This window comes from Mytilus trossulus, chromosome 4 (assembly GCF_036588685.1).
Source record: "Mytilus trossulus isolate FHL-02 chromosome 4, PNRI_Mtr1.1.1.hap1, whole genome shotgun sequence".
NCBI classification, from domain to species: Eukaryota; Metazoa; Mollusca; class Bivalvia; order Mytilida; family Mytilidae; genus Mytilus; species Mytilus trossulus.
This window is the reverse complement of record NC_086376.1, coordinates 34020680-34041504: the sequence shown is the minus strand read 5'-3', so window position 1 is coordinate 34041504 and position 20825 is coordinate 34020680. Positions and strand designations below refer to the sequence as shown.

Here is a 20825-nt window from a genome sequence, read left to right as displayed (position 1 = left end):
TTTCCCACGGAACCGTCTAAAATTTAACCAAAATGCTAGAATTGTGAAGAGTTCAGTAATTTAGCATGACTTAATGGTGCTAGTACTCGATATATGTACAGCGTATTGTCGAAAACAGCCCATATTTATGTAGCAGAAGCATTATACTGTACAATAAATAACTAAAAGTATACATTTTAACAATTTTATAAAACTGCCATATGTTGGGGCCAAAAAGGGGTCTTAATGGACCTACTCCTTTGACAGAAGCATATCGAAGGTACAATACGGATGCAAAGTGATAATGACCGAACGTCATAATGACGACGTTGATTGTTGTTGCCTAGGCTATATTTATAGTCTGCAACTATTTGTTGTACGACGGTGATCATTTTGCAGCAGTCATGAGTTTTCAAATCGCATATTGTGGAAGTGAATGTTTCGACATCGATGAGAAGAAAGAACACGGTGAAAATAAGGACAACAATAGTCAGACTAGAATACAAAACAAAACAGAGGACTCAGAAATAAGTGAAGGTACCAAAAGTTTTGCAACTGAGGTAACATCAAAATGGCATGATTTCGTGAATACTAACTACAACCGCTACACAGAAGATTTTAATAATTATGAAGTTAAAAACAAAATTAAGAGTAGAATAAATTGCGCTTTTGTTGTAAAACAAGTTGCAAATGAAAACAAATCTTCCTTATTACCGATTGAGTTAGGACACATAATAACAGACATCAAGACAACGGAAACAGAAAATGTCTCTTGGAATGAAAGACTGACAGAAACCGAGGATGCTATAGTCCATCCTCCTGTTAAAATGTCTGGATTCCTGTCGTCTGTAGTAAAGCCGTGGACAGCAGACGACAATATTGTCAATGACTACAATGTCACTCCAGTAGAGCAAGTGCAACCAGAAGGGTGCTTTTGTTGGCCTCTTGTTCATCTGGTAAGTTTGTATGAAAAATGTTATGATAATTTATTACAAGGTTAAACTGAAGAATGTTGACTATTGTGTACAGTTTCAAAGGAAATAAATTAAAATATGCATAAAACTATACCAGATGGAAAAAAAACGGACTGGGACTACAAAAATTAAATTATTAACGGATACAGCAGTTTCCACTTTTTAAGCCTGTCTTTTAATTGGCGGGAAACATTACTATATATAGCTGTTATGTCATATTTCCGTTCTATTTTTTGTGAAGGGTAATCTATGAAAATGCTTTGAGAGCAATGAATCCAGCATTTGTTTGTTATTATTATTATCGAAATGCATGCATGCAATGTGAACTTTCGGTCCTCGTATTGTTCAATCAGAAGTTAGTTTAAGTTATAGTATTTCGACCCTGTTTCGTGGCTCAATTGTTCTTTCTCGCTAAATGAATATTGTAAATATCGTAAAATAGAATTGTTTTTGTTTGAGAGCAAACCATATGAGCTGTTAATTATACTTCTCTAAAAAAAACTTTATATTTTCAAAGCTGATAATATCTTGTTTTGCGACTTTAAATTGAAGTCTTGTGTATTTTAAGATTTACAGAATACGATACCGACTGTTTGACAAGAAAAAGGACAAGGAACTTCAGAAAAAGACAAAAGTCTAAGGATTAGGAATTATATAGAGAAAACTACGGTATGTTTCCCCAAAATTAATTACGCATATTAGTTGTCACTGGAAATTTACCATACAAAACCAATCAATAAACTTATAAATCTTATTTTTAATTGTATTTAAATCATTTACCTTTTTATACTTTTTAAGAAAATGCACTCTCTGTACTTTAAATACAATCGAAGACGAGATCCATTTTATTTTACAGTGTGATTGTTATAATGCAATTAGGAGGCAGTATATTAAGCCATATTATTATAAGCGTCCATCGTCATTTAAGCTTATACAGTTGTTGAGCACAGAAAATGTAAAAGACATATGTAACCTTTGTAAATTTCTTTACCATGCATTTAAACGTAGAACAGACATGTTATACGTTACCAATACTTAATATAGATTATTATTCTTCTCGGATGTATTCATTTATCAGTTATGTATGTTTTATGTATTTATTTATGATATATTGTATTTGCATATATATTATATTTGTACTGATGAGCATCATTTGCTCAAAGTAATAAAGAATTGAAATTGAAAAAAATATACTTCTATTTAGCAAAACATGATATATGTATGAATATGTAATGATACAATATACGATACTTCTTGGTATAATTATTTGGAAAATATTAGCCTTTTTTATTCTTTGCAATTATTTCTCTTTTTCAGATATCAAAAGCAGAAGACAGAAGAATAGCTTTGCCTGAAATTTTTATTAATAAAAGGAGACTGCAAAAATTCAAAGTGTTACAGTACCTTATTTAGAAATCATGACTTCAGGTGCGCATGACAAAGAATATTTGGCATAAACGCTTTTTTTGGTAAAATTCACAAGTTTTTCTAACAAGCATCCGTTATATCCTTCCTTTTTCCAAAAAGATTTTCTCAAGAGTGGTGTGCACGTCCCTCGTTGATGGAAAACTTATTCGACCTCATGGAAACCGTATACCTGTGACCCTCAATTTAGCATTTGCTATAATTACACTGTCCTTTTTGCTTATGACCCTATTTATCTTTTTTGGAAAAAAGCTTTGAATTTAATAATAAAAAAAATAGTTGTCCTCGAACGTCACTGAAGATATATTAATTGTCGAAATGTTCACCTAGTGTAGAACAATCGATATCTTTATCAATAACCTTAAAAAAGGTGCTTAATCCTATGACACATATATTGTAAAACAGATATCAGACGCAACGTCAGATATTGCTACCATTTAGTGTAACATAAAAATGACGTTAAATTGGAAACGCGCTTTATCTAATATTCTTCCTGCTTTCCTTGTTGGGTAAATGCAAATTATAACACACAGGTATAAATGCCGTGAGAATCCAATTCAATATGATTTTATAATTACATAGGATATTCAATTTTACTGTTAATAATTATGTGTTTTTGGAGGTATATTGCTGCATTATATATTCAACCCGAATATGATTTTAAACAAGCAGTGACATACAATAGCTTATACTTATGATACTGAAGTTTTTTTACTTTTTGACGGTCTTACAGATATGTACTTTTGTAATGTGTGCATCATTTCGTTTTGTTGAAAGCAGGACATTTATATTTAGTGGAGGAAGGAACACGCAGTGCATGTCTTCCCTAGCATATTACGCTTGTAGCGACGTCAAATTATGATAACGGACAAACTTGCAAGACATTTTCATTAATCCGTATTTTTTATAGATAACCCTGTAATATTAATGTTATTTGGTGTACTAACTTCAACTTTAAAAGTACTTTTTGTTGGTATAGTTATCAAGGCCGACAAATAATCTTCACGAAATCAAATCTCCGTTTTTTTTCCGTAAAAGTTTTGTGAAGACATGAAAGTTGAACTCGGACAAGAGTCAACAAAGAATGAACATGATTTTCTATCTCGTTTTCTGCAATCACCGAAAAGATCGCTTTATGATATTGTGCAACATCAATATGCATACAGAAAACCTGATAAACAGAAATTGTATTTGATGATAGGTACCAATAAAAAACTGAACAATCAAGTTAAAAGTTTCAGTCACAGAAGCAATACTGGGAGCTGGTTTAAGCAATTCTCTTAACCAGTTATTTTCCTCAAGTTTTCGCTGCAGTGCCCACTATTGTGTGTACATTTCGTCCATTTTTTCTCTATCACCTTTCTTGGTATGTAAATAACGGAATTGAATTGAGACTGAACTGGAAAAAAATTGTGGAAGCAAAAAGGCCAAGAATAAAAAGGAAAATTTTGTAATTTTGAAATGTTGCTCACATTTTCGTGATTATATTGGTTTCAAGTGTATTCCAAATATACCTGCATGATGGCTGTCTCGGTTGAATTTATCTGAAATTGTATATATTGGGACAAAAGACATGTTTAACACAGACAATATTATAAAGAAACTGATGGTGTTATTTTTCTTCATAAGTCAGAATGCTTTAAAGTCTCTGCTGTCATTTGAGTCCTTTATGCTCTCAGAACAGCATATCAAATCGCAATGATGTAAAATAAAGCTGGACATGAAAAGGATACTGCCTAGATACTTCAAAGATACCAACTATGATAGACAGTATGACCTTTACCCTCTTCGGATATATCCATTACTGTCAACAAAAATCCAGCTATAACTAGACATCATTGAGATGGGAGCCATCTCTGTGGGCTCTCTGTGGTAATAAAAATTGTATGTATAAGCTAATATTTTTTCAAGTTATTACAGTCTCTTTATGTACTGAGAGTGATTTTATTCTATGTTTTTTTATGTGGAGGGTAATGTTTGACAATTTAATTAGACTGATAAAAATCGTGAACTTACTTTCATAGAATAAGTCATAAGACTGGATGGTTTAAATAAGTTGTTCAATATTGACAACTAGGTGGCATATGTATAACTTTGAAATCATAATGGTTGTCAAGATATAGAGTGGTCATGATCTGTACAATAGGACATAGGGTTGTTAACTCAAACCAAAGTTTTTGACCATGACCTTTAACCTAGGAAGTTGTACATACATTAAGACACACCCTCTGGTGTTGGGTAATAAACATGTCAAGTATAAACTTTGAAATCATAATTGTTTTCAAGATATAGAGCAGGCACTATCTTTACCATAGGACATGTGGTTGTCAATGAAACCAAACTTTGACCTAGGAAGTAGTACAAAAATTATGACAAACTATATGGTGTTGATTAAAATATACATGACAATTACAAAGAATGAAATTATAAAGGTTCTCTGAGCATAGAGCAAATCACAATTTGTTATGAACGGACAGACAGACTGATCACTAATGGGCAACCCACACCTAAGCAGGGCCCTAATAATCCAAGGTAAAGTGTCATCATTCTGAATAAGAATAAAAAATAAACAACAGCAAGTTATATATTATTTTAATGACAAAACTCAAAATGCAGACAACAAATAATGTTAATACACAACAAATTGTAATGATTTTATCACTCTCAAAAATTCAAAATAGTTAATGTATACACAACCATATACCTTCAGAAACAAAACAAATTAAAATCTAACATAGATTTGGCCAACTCAATATTTTTCTGGCTTTCAGTTAATTGAGAAAGAGAAAAAGATACAAATATGTGTTCAAATTGTGCAAAACTTGAAGAGTAGATAATTCAAAATTTGTTTTCATCATCAACTCCTTTAAAAATTCAGATACAAGCTTGTGTGGCTTCTTTTTATGACAAAATATCAGGTCTTTGTTTTGTCAACATGGCTGCAAAAGAAATCTGAACAAGCGTTTATAAAAAAGAGACTGTAGATGCTGTGCATTATTAGTATTGAAAAACAATTTGGAGTCCCATTTGGATCTTTTTTTTCAGAAATGTGTAGAACAGCAATCCAAAATCAATGTTAGCCTTCTTCTGCCCATAAAATGACACTGAAATAGTTTAAATTACAGTGACAAATGTTATTTACAAGCAGACAAGTTTGGTGTCCCTGATGTAATATGTAATATGGCTGCATAAATTAACTGTGGGTTTTTCAAAATAACTGTTAAAAGCTTCAACACTGCAAAATGTAATAGAGTATGTTTCTATGGTAATACAAAAACAATGTACATTAAAATAAATACATCAACAAGTATACCTGTATTGTGTTTGGTAGAACATAAATAATCAAGAATTACCTAGTCTCAACATTTTACAGGATTTTACAAGACCTATGAGATATCTAATTGGAGATTTTTTTACTAAAACATTAAAATCAACACAATTCTGTTATAAGATTCCAGATTCAAAGAGAAATGATATTTAGGTTACCTGAAGATCAAATTATGTTATAAAAGCTCAGATCATTTAGAGTCAATACCAAGACATAATAAACATTTCACTCAAAAGAACATGGAAATCTTACAAAATGTTCAAATGCCCATGATGTGAGTAAATTAAACAAGTAGCTCAAAAGACTGATGAGAAATACTGCATACTGATAATGATACAATACAAAATATTTTACTATCACCCTTAATGACAAATGGGATTTGATGAAAATATAAAATGATGTATAAAATATCACAGTTTGGTTTTCCTCATCTTATAAATACTTTGTTCTTTGTACAGTAATTGTATGTATATAGTCAAACTATAACAAATTACCACATCTGTAAACATCCATCACACTCAACTTCAGTACAATTTTTAAGATTCTAATAACTTCCTATCAAAACTACTGAAGATTTGGTTCAAAACCAATCAAATAAAATCAACATATAAACTCAACATAGGACTACATTTTCATTCTGGTTTCACAATATGTTGTTCCTCTCTCTCATTTCTTTTTATATACATGTATGGCACTTCTTATACATTTTTTGTACATTGATAAAACAACAAACTTCACTTTATCACAACCATACAATTTTCACAAATCATAAATACACCAATATATTATGGTTAATGCAAAAGGAGAGATTTCAATAATTGAGGTTGGGGTCTTTCTGCAATTTATCACTCTTATCCTGTGGTAGTAAACAGAAATTGGGCTTGGGCCAGATGTAATTAAATTTTGAAGAAAAAACTTAAAAGTACATTGCTTATAGTTGCAAAATTGAGTACATGTAATTGTTTGTCCCTCAATTTTTTTTAGTGAAAACTGTCCATGGTATATGATCATGTCATTTTTTTCCCATTCAATAAACTGTTACATTTCTTTCACATAAAACTATTATTATAAATCGAATTTTTGAAAGAAGATGTTCTACAAAGACCAAGAAATGACATAAACTAACCTTTGGCTTGTTGAGGTAGAAAGAAGAGTGGATTAAGAACAGTGAGATTCTTGGAAAAACAGGCCCTAAACAAACATATACTGGAATGTTTTAAAAAAGATAAAAAAAAAAAGTGACTACTCCTACTCAATAACAAAACACTAAAAAATAAACATACATGAAGAAAAATATGCACAAAAAATGGATTTCAATTTTAAAACTAAATACAGTTTTAGTTTGCAAATATAATGGTCAAAATAAGACAAATTCAATGCAGTTCACAAACACATAAACAACCTTACTGATAATAAACGTCCAGAAATTTGAGACAGATCATGACTTGTTGCCCTTAATGATGTGAGCTGAAAATCCTTTTATTTTGGATACACTACGCCTTGACAAACATACCAGATTCTCTGTACCTAGATCTGCATAAACATACCAAACTCTTCCTATCTAAGGAGGAATTACATCAGTAATTTAAAGATTACAATGTGTATACTCTGGCCTCAATGAGACTGTATATGTTTATGTTTGTCTAGGTTTTAAACACAATCAGTCCCATCTATGTAATGTCAATAGATGGTGCTCAGTTTTAAGGGCTAAGAATTATCACCTTGATATTTCTTATAGAAATCTTCACATAAGGAAGCTACAAGCATTAACAAGACTTAGCAATTGTGAATAACTTCAATAGCTTTGATATTTCATATTAAAGCTACACAACAGACATAAGATAGTTTTATGAGATTTTGAAATATTCTTGGGCTGTGGTCCATTGTTCCATAGGGAATCTGCTACCTAGCACCATTCTTTGGTCTCCTTCTTTTGCCTTCTCTTTTTCTAAAACAAAAGCAGAACATATTCCAGTAAAACTTTAAACTAAAATGCTTGCAAAGTCGTAAATCATACCTATTTTCAAGGATGAGATAAAAATCAGAAATTTTCTCAATAATTATCTTTTCTACATTCCAAAAAGACTTCTTCCTATATTATCTCAAGTAGTTATTAGCAAAAAACAGTCTTTGCATATTTTTTACCAGCGAGTCAGACATAAAATCATTGTCAGTCTATGTTTGATGGATGATATACCTGAAGGAGTCTCCACCTGACAGGTATAACAGCTGTTTTGTTACCTGCCCAGGTACATTATTTACCTAGGGATTACCTCCCACTTATAACGGCTCCATGCAGTGATTAAAGAACTTGGTGAGGATTACCTAAGATTACAAACTATTTTCACTCTTCTGTTTTGTTTGTCGTGTTAAAATAAAATATATCACATTCACTATTGTTGGTCAACGTGAGACAGTTGTGGGGCTTAGGGGACAAATTAAACCACTATAGTATACCACAGTCGATCTTTTTCAATAGTAATTGAATGAATCTTGAGTTAAATTTAAATTTAAATGATTTTGATGACTTAATAATATGGTTATTATCATGACAAAGTAAATAAATTTGATCAATTTATCATACCTTGTACAATAAATAACAACGAGTTTGAATTTGATTGGAATTATCCACAGATACAATTAAATTGGTTTCCTAGGTCAACAAATATTCTGACCACAATTAAATCTCTACAAGAAATAGTGTTTCCGTTTCTGATTAGGGTATATTATATCTTGCAAAAGTATGAATTATTCAAAATACTAAGGATTTTCTTATCCCAGGCAAAGATTACTTGAACTGATTTGGCACAACTACTTTTTAATTTTGGGTCCTCAATGCTCTTCAACTTTATACTTGTTTGGCTTTCTAACTATCTGAGCGTCCTTGATGAGTTTTATAAATGCAGACGAAACACGCTTTTGGCATATCAAATTATAAGCCTGGTACCTTTGATAACTATTGGCATTGTAATTGAAATATTCAATATAAGTATTGAAGATTTACAAACGGAATATTACCTTTCTTTGTAGATAATGAAGACTGTTGGTTTTCAAGCTGCTTTTCCTAGAAAAGAAAAAAAGTTTCATGTTAAAAAACAAACTTAAATAAAAATGACACATAAATAACTAACATTCAACCATTTGCTTCACAACCATTCTTTATTCACCAAAATGTTTTCAGTTAAAGCCAGAAATATGAAAATTTAGGTTTTTCATTAAAACTAAATACTGTTATTTCTGTTTTTTCTTTGTAGGTTTATCTGTAAAAAGCTGACAGTAATAAACACTTTCAAAATAACAAAAAATATTTTTCTTTTTATATAAATTGAACTATAGATATAGTGGAACCCTTTAACTTTTCTAAGACAACATAGGACCATTAAATTAAATGACAGCAGACCCTTTCTTAGAAAAAATCTAGTAAAAGTAATAAGATGTAAACGGACACCACTTTTAGAATTAACCAAATGTAATTCAAGTCAAATATATATTTACCATCACTTTCAATTTATTTGGCATGAAAGTTTTTGCCTTTTTTTGGTCGATTGAAAATACTTATTTCAGCATAATTCAATATTAACACCTATGGACACAAGCTGCTGAAGATAGTCTGTTTTCATTGGCTAACCTAAGAATGTCTTTATTTGCATATCTTCCTAACCTATTTTCCGGTTAATTGTTACAAACTATTTCAATTATAAACAAACACAAATAGCTCTTTATTTCAAAGCAAACTTGGGATTATTTGTGCAACCGATTGAAAATATCTGACAATAATTAGACTAAGAGAATGTTATATGAATTTTCCTATTTATTTAGCCCCCTACCAACAAATTTTCCAGACACTGTCACACCAATATTTACATTCAGCTTCCGATAAATCCAATAACTTCAAACATTTGGACAGTTTTCTGTCTTTAGTTTTACTTCAATTAAATTTAACTGTCATAAAACAAGCCTAATTTTCATTGCACTTAGTATAATTTGTATGTCAATAATAATTCCATTCATAAAAGTTTTATTTTTCAAACTGCTTTAATGTTCAATTGCAAGATCAAATCACTTTGTAAACAAACAGATTCTGATACTTCTGCATTTTTTTCTTTGAGACTATAGTTATTTTTAATACATGCTTTATTAAGTTTTCAACATTCTGCATTGCATACCCTTTAAAAAAAAAAAAAAAAAAATAATTAAAAATAAAATCCAACTAGATGCTGCATCTCCTTAAAAAAAACCTTTTTATATATATATCAGACAACAAACAACTACATTTTTGTTCCACCATATAATTTCAATATTTCAATATACATACATATACAACTCGTCTAAACATCAACCCAACAATGTTAGATCTGTAAATTTGCTTTCGCAAATTTTTGGTTCTTTCCTCGCCGGGATTATACATACATGTATATATATTTTTAATTCAATATAGTAAGTTAGTAACACATATTTCAAGCAACTACTATTCTCTATAAATATGAATATGAAGATATCTTTTGAGAAATATTTTCCAATAGACTTTGACTTGTATAACTGTGCACAGTAGAATTGTCTGGGGGATGTAGAGCTTTTAAGTAGTGATATAAGTGGCACTTGAAACTGATTACTAGTTTTATGTTTGGCAGTCGGTTCCTCAAGTTGACACCTATCAAATTCTAATTCCAAAATAATTCTAAAATATCATACATAATCATAAAGGTTTGTTTTTACTAGTAGTACTTGAAAAAAGTAATAATTACTTTACTATTACAATAAAAGAGAGCTCTATGAATTACTTTTAAAGACCTCACAGTACTGTGGGTCTAATAATGCAAAAACATTTAATCAGGAATGACTAATTTAACTAAACTGAATTGTTAATTAAAAATTGTGGGGTTTGTTTTCCCACATAAGGTATGTTTCAATGAGGGGTCAGTTTACTTGTAATTATTACTGCAGACATTTTTTGAAATATTTCATTAGAAATTCTGTACAAATGCTTAAAAGAATAAGATAAAAGTTTAATTTTAAAATGGTCCTAATGAAATGTTTGTCTTTTGGAATTTAAAAGCCTTTAAAATATTTTCATGCATGTATGAATTGATATATAAATTGAAACCTTATTGCAAGGCCACTTTTTGGAATTTAATGGCACTTGAACTTTTTCATGCATGTATAAATTGATGAATTTAAACCTCATGCAAGGCCACTTTAATGCTGTGTTTCCGTAGAAATGTTTCAGACAGAACTCATGAAGAATTAATGTATTGAAATATGAAGAGCCACATCAATAAAACAAAATTTGACTTATGTAGCTATGTGAAATCTGTCATTTAATAAATAAATATTTAAATTTCTGGATCAACACCCGACCATATTGAAACAATTTAACTATTAAATAATATTTAAATCTTATTCATAAAATGTTTGTCCTATTTATGGATAGAATGTCATGTTAGTAAACAATCATGTTCCCAGCATCGTTAAAATTGACCACAAAAATCAATCTTTCAACAATGAAATAAAATTTCTCAAATCAATGCATCACTTAACTGGATTGAAAATTAAAATAAACCACCTGTCCATTCACCCCTATTGAGTTGGTCAACAAAGGAGAGGATACCAGCCGCAAGAGCCTATTTGTCTCATTAAACAATACCTTTTATCAGTCTACCTGAGCTACGGAGAAAATCTATATCCCAAAGTACTAGGATGAGAGAATATTGTCTAAAGACAATGGATATTTGTATGAGCAAGGTGCTGAACGAGTGCCGTTTCTTTTTCACACTTAATGACATGGTAGAGGGCTGATATTCAGGAAGCAGGACTATTATCTCCCTTTCCTGGAAGGATGCTGAAATCGTCAATATATTGATGACAGGAAGTTGACAAAAGATAAGTAAACATGCCAGTGGGAACACACTGTACACAAACAACTTTTTCAATCCTAATCATATTTGTGGCGGCTCATGTGATGTTACTGTCCAAGTTATTAAAAATGTCAATCCTTAATTTCAAAATGTAATTCACTTTCAACTTCAAACTGAGAATCAAATGTCCAAATCATTAAAATAAAGATAAAAGAATAACAACCATACCTGTGTCTGACAAATAGCTCATAGCATGGGGTAGATTTAGACCAAAGGAACTCTTCTGTCTTTTTAATTGAGAAACATTTAACCAATATTGAACCTAACTTATACCAAAGGAACTTGTTTTTTTTAATCTAATCTTTTAGCAACAATATACTTAATATTTCTGAATAAAGATAAGGTTTTTTCAATTGGAATGATATAGTTTGCATGAAAGATGTCTTAGGCTTCTGGCTCTCTCAATCAATTAACCTTGGTTCTGGTCATTTACCCTACAATCATCTTTTTAATTTTGATTATTATTTTAATTATGTCATGCAGAAAAGTCAAATTTATCCTTAATCCCTGTGAAAATGATAGCACTGATGTTTGTGGCTATGAATTTTTCCTTCATAATTACTGACTACATGCTGCTGGACTCATAAATTGACTGTAATTATAAGAAATAGCTGAAATTTCTTCAGTCATTTAATTTACTTAATTATTTCTATAATTATACTGGCAATCAAGAAAATAATAGTGTGGTTAAGAAAAGTGACAAAAATTTAACCTAAAGAACTTCAAAAGACCCTAATGACGCTCCAACTGCAACATCATTTAAATTCCCAGCATGCATTTCACCAGGAGCAAAATACAAAAAAACACAAAAAATACAGTTGCTCTTTCATCGAAATTTTTAGCATTTTACGACATATGTTTGAAACACACCAGACATTTTATTATCATTATAATATAAGAATATACATGTCTCCTTTATGTTTTAATCTGCCGAAGACATTGATATCAGTAGCCATACAAAGAGCCATCAAGTATAATACAACATCAAGCAGTGGGGGTTAATCATCTTCTCTGCTAGAACTTTTGGTGTGGACAAGTCACATGATGGAAATTTAACTTTTATTCAGTTTATAACTTTTCTTTTAAAATTAAATAAGCAACTAGTTCTGGAAATTCTTATAATTGTTTATTATACAGTTCAGACTATCAGTATGATTCTGCAGTTTGTTTCACAAAAAAAACTTAAGATAAAAATCCTTAAAAGCATACACATTTCAGCATAACTTATAAATTTTGATTGTAAGATTATGTGAATAGAGTCACTGGAGTATTCCCAAGTGTAATGCACTGCCTTCTACTCAAAGGACAAGCCAATGGACCTGAAAAATATTTACCTCTATAAAATTGGATAACAGCACACAACTAAGTTCTTGTTCTAGGATTTCTCTGTTGGATTGGTTGTTATAACAGCAGGCTATCAGTGTTGGAAACAGGATTGTAGTCAGCCTAGGATCACTGAAGTAATGGAATGGGAGGGAGCACATTTGTTGTAAGATTGTAGGAGACTGGCCTGACTGTATCACAACCTGAAATAAATAGAAAATCATCAGGAATGGCAAAACATTAAAAGATTTAAGTATGAAAATGCTGTGCACCCTAAAATGTACAGAAATTTTAACATACTTATCACCAGCTTAATACATTTAATGCATGAAGGAAGATTATTCAGTTTTAAAACTTTATATTTGGCTTTTTTTTATTTGACCTGCATTATCAAAATAAGTTTGTCATCTTAATATTCAAGCTTAATATTTCAGTCATATATGTGATACATCTTTTATGAGTAGAAGTCATATACTGTATTGCTTCAAGTAGAGCTTAAGATACAGAAAGGACTAACTTTTAAGTTGGAATCATAACATTGAAAGTAATGACCTCAAGCTTTGTGCTAAATATTCCAACTTTGTCCTCTTTATATCTTCTCTGAGATATAGAATGATATACAGCATCATCACTGAACCCAGAAAATTATGTCAAATTATGATAGATAACACATAATTTCTTCCTTAAACAGCTAGGCTGTGCAACATTGAAAATGAAACATCAAGCAGCACTAGAGATATTAAGTGCACATGACTGAGAAAGGACAAATTGTAGTATAAAGTTTAAAAGTCAAGGTCATAGATTGGGTTATAGACATGTATGTGACCTTGACCCAAGTTTGAGAATCAACCTTTATTCAACATATATCTTCTGAAGGGCACTAACTATTAATCCCAAAGGCAATATATAGCTGGCTTTCTCTTTTTTTTTAAATAAAATATCAATGAAGATGTCATACTGACAATTATACTACAACAATTTTCACCCACCCATAAAGCAAATTATATGTGATCTTGACGAGTAGTACTTCCTCAATAAACCCTCCATGGATACTGTCATAGATGATTATTTGTGTAAGAGTTACATAAGAAGATCAGTATATATATCAATGTCAGTTGTGGTAGATTGTTGAGTGCTATGTACTTGAAATATCTACAGTTTAAGCATCTGCACCATGTTGGTCTATCCATCAATTCATCAACATAGTGACAGCATATTGCAATTTTAAACTTTTTTTTAATTCAAAATATCTTATGAAGATTGGAAATATGTTGTCACAACAAAACAAAGAAGGGGAAATGAGAAAGTACTGAATATTCTAACAATATATTTCATCTTGTGGTCAAAGATTACATGTCTCTAGTGTTGAAGCACCATGGGTACATAAGCTAATCTTTTTGGATTTGTAGAACAAAATAGATTTTTGAATAAAGTACAAATAGACTGTTAAGAATGATGATAATTTATATAAATTGCTAGGAAATTAAAACAAAGTTTTCAAATTTCATTCTATTAAATGCCTTTTTAATTAATTAAAACAAAGTTTTCAAATTTCATTCTATTAAATGCCTATTTAATTAACATTTAACCTAGCGACCTTACATCAACAAGGGTCTTTGATTTGTCCATAACCCACCAATGAAGTTGAAGACCTGCTCAAATCCCCTTCATCCCAAATGTCATTAGGTACTGGTTATGAAAACATAAATTAACTAATATATCAATAGGGTCTTGTTTGTTCTAAGGGACAGTCACCCACTAAGTTTGGTGAAGGTCAGATATATATTCATCAAAAGATTAGATCCATTTTAACCCAATCTATGACTGAGACCTTGGACATAGATACCTAAAAATTAAGAGATCTCTATTGTTTCATACTCATAGGGAATTATCAAATCTAAGTGTAGCTAAATGTTGGACACATAATTTCAAAAAAAGATTTGGAATTCAAATTTCCTTTATCAAAAGCTGTTGTGACCTTGACCTTTGACCCATTAAAATGTATAGTTACTACATTTCTGGATCCTAATAATTGTTCCATTGTATTAATATGCTTTTTAAAAAAAAAATGTTTAACTTGGATCTAATTAATAAAATATGTTCACACTGAAAATTAATAGGGATATCATATCTTGGTGCTATCCTAAAACAAGATTGTTTTAAGTTGGACATTTGTCAAGAAACACCTGGAAATTAAAAATCTACTTAATTCCAGTCACTGAAGTTGCAAGTGAGGTCATACACCAAGGACTGATTGACAAAGCTTCAACAAAAGCTTTCTTCACACAAAATATGGTTGACCTAGAAGAAAACATGTACCTATGACTATTCCTTTTTCATTACAAGCATTAGGGAAAACCTTATAGATATTCAGTGATACCTTTTTTTCTGATATCATATAAACTGAGTCATCCTATAAAAAAAACTGGAATGCTTAATTAAAAGCTAAATAATTAAAATATGTTGCAATAGCTTGAAAACCTACTTAATTTTCATTTTTATACAATAAAATATTTATGCGCAATGTGGTTTTACTTTAAAACTATGTAATATAGCAAACTGTTCTGATATTGGGGGAGCGTCCACAAATTAATACCTTATAAAGTTTAGGTGCCATCTTACTTTCATGTAGACAGAATCAAACTATAAATAATTTGGTGAAAACATTTATAATGAAGCAATAAAATAACTTGAAAGAAAAACAAATAATCAAATTATTACAGATAATCAGAATTTGTAATTTACAAACATTCTGTGCTACCTTAAGAATATCTGATGTACTACTAATTTGATAGACTCATTAAGACAATTTCAAAATCAAGGTTGCATAATAAACGCAGAAAAAAATAGACAAAACAAACAATTTCAATATACCATCACCGTGGGTTTTCTACCTGTTTCCAAAATAATATCACACAAAACGTTAAATGAGGAAATTGACTTAACAAGAAACTTCTGATATACCACATGATTTGACAGTTTGAATGTATGATGAATTGCAGGGGGAGGTAACCCTTGATTTGCTCATTGTTGGAGGTCAATAAACAGCAGATTTGCTCACAGTGGTAACATTATGTAAAGTTATGATATTCTCGTCTACTGCTGGGCTTACTGTAGAGATATATGCACTGACTCTGTATCAAATCGTACTTATCGTGGATCAAAACAGATTTATGTAGAATCTGGATTTGGTTATCTCGGCAGTCAAGTCATTATGCACAATGATTTCTCTACATAAACTATATGATAGGATATGTCATAATTAAAAACAGTGGCATAGACTATCACTGCTAAGTTTTATTTTCACAAACATTTTATTTTTGACGTTTTATGATATTTTTTACTATTCTAACTGTCATATTTTATCTTGATGGCAAACTTCATGACAATTTTTCTCATTAAAACGATGTTATAAAATATTTTGGTTAAAAAAAAAAAAAATCATAACATTTGTATGATAATTTTTTAAAATAATTAAAGCAACTTGTCGGTTTTCATTTCATTTAAAGAAAAACAGAATTTTCTTTTCAAGTGAAAGTTTAAAGCCATCAGTTTTAAAGTGTTACATCAAAGATATTTTATGACTATGTCACAGCAATATTCCTTCAAATAAAACCTTTGCCTTTTATATTTTTTCATCCAGTTTTTATCAGGTAGAAGGGAGACAACCAAACTCTTGTCATTTAATCTTTTTAGATAAAAATTTGATTGCCAATAGCCATATGAAAAACTAAGTATCAAATTCCGTGGATTTATGATTAAAAAATACCACCAAGAGTCTATAGGGAATTACAGATTTGTATCACATAACAAAAACATTAGGCTGATATTTACTATGACAATGGATAATATCAGAAACAAGAACCTACTGGAGTCGAAAAATAATTTACATTGATGGAAATAAAAAATTTAAAAATCAGATTTTATAACCCATTCTCTTACTTTAAGAAACACAAACGTCCATTTAAAGCTCCTAAGTACTCTACAGTTCCATTTAAATCTCTTAAGTATGCCTCAGTGTCTATTTCAGATTTGACAAACACAAAATAAATCATTTGGCAAAAGAAGGTTATTCATTGCAATCAGAAGTTAATCCTGCCTCGAAAGGTACATTTGTAATTTAACATCACACATTTAAATGTCAGAAAAGGCCCATCCAAATCTTACGGGAGTTTGGAGATTGTCAATCTGAGAAAAGCCATCAGAAGATTAGTGCTTGAGACTTGATTAAATACTCGTCCTTATAACCTTAAAAAATAATCCTTGGATCGCTCGTAACACATTGTTCCATTAATGGATTTGGTGGTTTTATTTGGTGATAAAGCAGAATTTTGAAATTTAACTTGAATTGATATGGGGCTCCTAGGAGCCTGAATTGCTAACCTGGTATTTTTTATTTTATTTATCACATTGGTTGCAAGGAAAATGATACACTGCTACTCTTGCAGTGACCAACAACCGTTACTGGCTATAAAGACCTTATTTGAATTATTGGATAAGTTTTTCTACATTTATTTTTGTCCTACAACTAATTCACTGATTAGGCATGAAGAATAAATTAAATCTGACACTTCTATTTCTCTGCGCCAAAAAAAAAAGAAAGAAAAAGAAAATGCATACCTAACTATCCACTTGTTTTACATTTAGGTAGAATTTGGGCAAACCAAGATATATTTAAGTGTGGCCTAGTTAACCTAAAACTACTGACAATGTTAGTGTATTACCTGATTATCTGGATTAAGGACTGTAAAGTATCCCACACACACTATGACTTCATGTAACAGTTCTTCACACTGATGGTGTACACAGTACCACATGGAATAACTGGCTATATGTCGGAACTCTAACGAAGATCCTTCTTCTCCTAAAGTTTTCTGAAAAATATAATCAAATTATCAAATTGAAGAATGGCTGATTTATTAAAATATTACTTTTGGCACACAATGTCATTCAAATCCAATGACACCTATTAGCCAAATAATTCACAAAAGCACTTGCTTTGTGCTTTGATCTTATTGCAATTTTCCCCCCTTCGTTTGCTATATACTGAGTTCTTTTCCATTTTTTGAACGATGAGTTTTATTCTTTAATTTCATAAATGGATAAAAATGTAAGAGTAGTTATTGGGATTTGAGTCTTTGCAGCATACAAATAATGAAATATAAAATTAAAGTGCAAGTTTTTATATTTTCATTACCAATTCTGTTGCAATCTTTGCTATAATAGAAATTTTTGCAAAAATTTCTGAATTCACAGTAAACAGAATAAGCAAGTTTTCTATCATATGTGAAATTGCTGACTTATTCTTACCTGTAACATGTCCAGATTAAGAACTGCCATATAGTTAAGCATCTTCAGTCCTGTGATTGTGATTTGTAATGTAGCTGGAGGAAGTTCTGGAGGGGGCGTGTCACTTCTACTAGGTGTCCCTGAATGGAGCAGCATACCATACAACAGAGACACAATTCCTACAAGTTCTGTTACTTCAAATGTATTTATCAGAGTTGTAGGGTCTTCTTGCTTCTTCTTTTCAAAGATTGCATTATTTCTGAAAAGGTTAATAAAATGAGAAGGTTTATACGCTGACATTGCAATAGTCTTGTAAAAATTTTGTTGGCTATGTTAAATTGATTGCTCAATGTGTGGAAACTTGAATTGCTATTTGATCTGCTATAAATATGCAGAATCAAGCTGTAAAAGCAAGGACTTGCAGCTTAAGAGTCAGAATACTAATTCCACTTGATCTGAAATGTCTATATGGTGCATACTAGGAGGATTCACAATCAATTCCCTCCATTAACATGGTCTAAACCTGAATAAGGTTGAAATTCAGTGGCGGATTCAGAGGGGGGCGTAGAGGGCGTATGCCCCCCCCTTTGCTCAGACTTTTTTTTTTTTTTTTGTAAAATAATTAATCAGACTAAAATTCGTGAACTTTGCCATTTCCCCGAGTATTTAATTTTGTATACAACAATTCTTTTATTATAAAGATATTTTTCACTGGTATTTACTGACTGTCAAAGTCATGTGATTGGCTACGGTGGAGTTGATCAGTGCGTTGAAAAAACATCACTCGGTCATTTTGAAATTCAAATTACAGTAATACACATTGCTTAGGCTGAGAATGTCATGACAATCAGGAAACCTTCAAAGCGACACAGGATTGAGCAAGAACGTATTGACTTCTGTTTCACTATTCCACCAAAAAGAAAGTAATAGTAAATACTCTATAGACTATTATACTCTCATGAAAAAAAAAGTTCCACAATATTATTTACCTACGAAAACATGTTTAACCCCAAACACCCCAGTCTTTTTAAATAACATAGCTGAATAATGATCCCCAGGCAGTTTTAGCTCTAGATAGATTTCAAGTCTCAGGTACGAAGCATTTGATTTGAGGAGGCAGTCTGAGATATTTGAGAGAAAAGACTCTGATTCTTTCCTTAAACAAAAACTCTGGCCGTATCTGATTGAAAACAATAGTCTTGTCCACTTTTTTGCTACTATTAAAAAAACAAAAATTTCAAACAAAATTATTTCGCATTAAATGAACATGATAAATAAAAACGGGCGTATTTTTTTGTTGCCGGGGTTTGCATGTCTGACCGGAATGTCTGTTTCGCCGGACTTATATATATTGAATACTTTTTTTCAAGACCAGACTGTAACCACCCTGGCGGGTGTGACCTTTATGTCTCCATTTGTCGACCGTCATTCATTACTTTGTTGTCATTTCAGACACTTTCCGGTAGTCTTTGGTGGATTTGGAACCCCTCACTTCGGTTCCCTTAGTTATGTTGGGTGAAACATAATTAATCAGACATTTTGATAAAAACTGCTTGTTTGTCTTTTTTAACTCGTGTCGGTCGTATTGTAAATTTCATCGAATTTCCATGTCTATTTTTTACTGACAAGTCCTACATCAAATATATCAGTACATAGCTTTAGATCAATACTATCATTTTATGATAGACAATTTTAAAATAGGGAGAATACAGCATAAAAAATGTCCAACCCTTACACTTTACAGCAACTATAAAATATACATGCCCCACGCCAGGAACCGTTTAAATAGTGAATATTATACTTATTTCTATGTTTTTTAGCCCAAAAAAAGTCCCAAAAATTTTAAATCTTCGCCCCCCCTTTCCAAAATCCTGGATCCGCCCCTGAAATTATACCTGCTTATACATGTTGATAGGCATTCATCCATCCAATCATTTCATAAAATGAAACCTTGTGTGTAGCAAAATACAACCCATGTCAAAAGTAAACAAGGGTCCCTATTGAACATGTTTATTTAAACTACTACACACAATGTATTTGTGGATGTTCCATCAAAGAGGGGACCCTTTTTAATAGTCCTAGCCTGTCATAAATATTGGCAACTCCTTTTTATTTACTATTAAAACATTTTAAGTTAATATTTGCAATTGAGTATTTCGTGGGAAAATGAGACCAGAAAAGCTCTTTGCATAATATCTATAAAGCATTGTTTTAATCATCAGTTTATATCAGATTAATGCTTAGGTCATTGCTAAGGACATCTTGATGTATTTCAGATTACCCATTGCATCCAAACTCACTTATACTGGGAAAGAAGACTTTCAACAGATACTACATGTTAGCAAAGTAACAACACATAAAAATATGATAAATTTAGTGGTCAACATATTGTCTTCAATAATATGTGACTGGATTGCTTCCCTTAGTAAATGTTGAAGATACTTAGTCAAAAGTAAGAGGTTTAGCTAAGGAAGTACTTCTTTAGCTCAGTTGGTTATTGTACTGCCTTGTAACACATAGGTTAGGGATCGAGACCTGGTGGAGACAAGCAAATTTGTAATATAACTCATGCTCTCTGGTTACAAATACATA

General features: G+C 31.1%; 2 protein-coding genes across 4 annotated transcripts in view; one reads left to right on the top strand and one right to left on the bottom strand.

Moving 5' to 3' along the window:
• Positions 1–333: 333 nt before the first annotated feature.
• On the top strand, positions 334–2369 carry LOC134713870 (uncharacterized). The gene is made up of 3 exons (XM_063575158.1): positions 334–935; positions 1522–1622; positions 2271–2369. The coding sequence occupies exons 1-2, from the start codon at positions 384–386 to the stop codon at positions 1591–1593; spliced, it is 624 nt and encodes a 207-aa protein (XP_063431228.1). The 5' UTR covers positions 334–383; the 3' UTR covers positions 1594–1622; positions 2271–2369.
• A 4021-nt stretch (positions 2370–6390) lies between these two features.
• The window catches only part of LOC134715166 (S phase cyclin A-associated protein in the endoplasmic reticulum-like), a 72380-nt gene continuing 57945 nt past the window's right edge, over positions 6391–20825 (bottom strand). For all 3 annotated transcript variants that reach the window (XM_063577140.1, XM_063577143.1, XM_063577142.1), the window contains 5 exons: positions 18255–18492; positions 17669–17818; positions 12956–13147; positions 8725–8770; positions 6391–7654 (listed from right to left, as the gene is read on the bottom strand). In XM_063577140.1, coding sequence (XP_063433210.1) covers positions 7554–7654; positions 8725–8770; positions 12956–13147; positions 17669–17818; positions 18255–18492 — 727 coding nt within the window. In that variant the 3' untranslated portion in view covers positions 6391–7553. The remainder of the gene's footprint in view (positions 7655–8724; positions 8771–12955; positions 13148–17668; positions 17819–18254; positions 18493–20825) is intronic.

Bases quoted from the DNA above. Each gene is read 5' to 3' on its own strand.
- LOC134713870 (XM_063575158.1), top strand. From the start codon at position 384: ATGAGTTTTCAAATCGCATATTGTGGAAGTGAATGTTTCGACATCGAT. The intron at 936-1,521 runs GTAAGTTTGTAT...GTGTATTTTAAG, and splicing joins GTTGGCCTCTTGTTCATCTG to ATTTACAGAATACGATACCG.